Source organism: Sinocyclocheilus grahami, unplaced genomic scaffold (genome assembly GCF_001515645.1).
Source record: "Sinocyclocheilus grahami isolate Dianchi unplaced genomic scaffold, SAMN03320097.WGS_v1.1 scaffold22991.1, whole genome shotgun sequence".
NCBI classification, from domain to species: Eukaryota; Metazoa; Chordata; class Actinopteri; order Cypriniformes; family Cyprinidae; genus Sinocyclocheilus; species Sinocyclocheilus grahami.
The window spans coordinates 1-2,032 of record NW_015518979.1 but is presented as its reverse complement, the minus strand read 5'-3'; the positions used below and the strand labels follow the sequence as shown (position 1 = coordinate 2,032).

At 36.6% G+C, this 2,032-nt stretch overlaps 1 protein-coding gene across 1 annotated transcript in view; it reads right to left on the bottom strand.

The window, feature by feature from the left end:
• The window catches only part of LOC107579993 (GTPase IMAP family member 2-like), a 2,085-nt gene extending 202 nt beyond the window's left edge, over positions 1–1,883 (bottom strand). The window contains exons 1-3 of the mRNA XM_016265760.1: positions 1,678–1,883; positions 352–1,059; positions 5–230 (exon numbers count right to left, since the gene is read on the bottom strand). Of these exons, the coding sequence (XP_016121246.1) occupies positions 5–230; positions 352–1,059; positions 1,678–1,714 (971 nt within the window). The 5' untranslated portion in view covers positions 1,715–1,883. The remainder of the gene's footprint in view (positions 1–4; positions 231–351; positions 1,060–1,677) is intronic.
• Between the last annotated feature and the right edge of the window lie 149 nt (positions 1,884–2,032).

Genomic DNA, 2,032 nt, shown 5'->3' with positions numbered 1-2,032 from the left:
TGACATGATCTCCTGCTTGACTGACTCTGAAGTCTCCTTTACAGACGCGTACGGCCACCATCCAGGTGTGTCAATTAAAATGGCTTTTCTCTTGTCAGCCTCTCCTTCACTCATCACACATTTTCTTGTCACGCTCTTCTCTTGTTTAATTTTTAAGATTGTATTCACCACTGAGGTCTTCCCAACAATATTGCCACCCATTAGGACAATCCTTAACTCTGGAAAAAACTCTGCCGAAAAGAACATGAAAGTTCATGAACAGTTTAGCTGGAGTCATCCAAGACAATTCTATAATTTCTATTAATTCTACAGTGTTGTTGAATATTTTCTTAAACCAAAGATGCTCCATACCTGTTAGACGTTCTTTCAAGTTTTGCATCTTAGTTTTTATTTGGATGGATCTCTCTTCTGCTTGTTTCTTCACATTTCGTCTCTTTTCCTCCATATCTTCAAACAGTTTGCTGTCAATTTTAAAGGACTGTCCTTCATGCTGAGCTACCAAGTTCTCTATCTCACGGAACAGTTTTTCCACATTTATCCCCTTGCTGTCAGTATAATTGAAGACATGAACTCTGTTCCCACACTTCTTTATTACAATATCAAGCTCTTTCCCTGCTCTCTCAATTAGCTGCTTGCTGTCTGCATGTCTCTGATCTGTGTTGTCATACATGAGCAGAACGATGGTGTGGTTCCAGATCTGCTCACCAAAAATCTCCATGTGTTCCACCACACTTTTTAGGTGCATAACTGTAAATTGATGTTTGTGTAGATTGATGACTAGAAGAAAGGCATGTGGAGAAGGACACAGTCTTAAACTGTGCACAATCTCCATCTTTAAATACTTTGCACTCTCTCCCAGTGTGACGCTCCTCCACCATCCTGGTGTCATTACCAAAGTAACAGACCTGTTCTGAACTGTCCTCTGTTTCATCTCACTCTTGACTATCTCTTTTCTCACTTTACAGTCAATATGACCAAAAATGGTATCAGCTGCACTGCGTTTGTACTCTGCTTTACTGCCGATTATAATGGCCTTTATCTCTGGAAGAGCTGGACAATCTGCAAAAGAAATTTAAGAAACCTGTAATTATCACTTGTAGTTTACAAACCTTAACAAATGCATTATCATATTTTAGGTGTATAGTCAAATGTATAAATCGTGTACTTTCCATGTGCATTTGGTTCATGCATGTGGTTTGTAATATTAAAGCAAATGCATTTCTTGTAGTTTGCCTTGCATTGTTGTGTTTGTTTTTAGGTTGCAAATCAAATTACATTTCGCCAATTTTACAAAGTTTCCCAGCTTGGCTTTGTATCATTAGCTTTTGTACATTTATCTTAACATCCATTATCTCAGGACACTGTAAAGTTGTTGCTTTGAAACTTCTAGGTTTTACTTTCACTGTAACCACAATAAGATCTCTCACATTTGTATGAAGTACGGTAAAAAGTTTTGGCCTCACTATATTGATTTGTACTTCTTGGGAATAATTCTATGTACAGTCCTATGTTTATATAATATCTTTCATCATATGAACAACAATGTATACATAGTATGTAAGAGATACAAGATAATGTATCTTGCAAGATAAGTTATTTTGAAGACTTTTGTGTTAGATCATCAAATAGGTTTTGTCAAACTTTTAAAAATGTATCTACAACATGGTGAAAACTCACTGTAGTGACGATCGGAGTCCTCTCCTGCCTCCATCATGCGTCACAGACTGTCAGTTTGTAGTTCTTGAAGTTTGCTTCAGTATCTTCTTTCTGTCCTTTTTTCTCACTCCCAATGTTCTGTTTTTTAGTTCTCAGTCTTTCTTTGGTTTCTCTATTTTAAACAAATAAACATAATGAATATTGTCTGTCTTTGCCCATGTACTAAATGCGCCTCTGCACTTGATGAACTGGTTTATCAGCTTTCTAACAAAAAGTACACATAGTGCCACACCTATGACTGCTTTGCAGTGGTTTTAGACAAGGAAGTTTCATTTCACCTTTAGTTTTTTCTATTTGAACTGTATGTATTAAAATG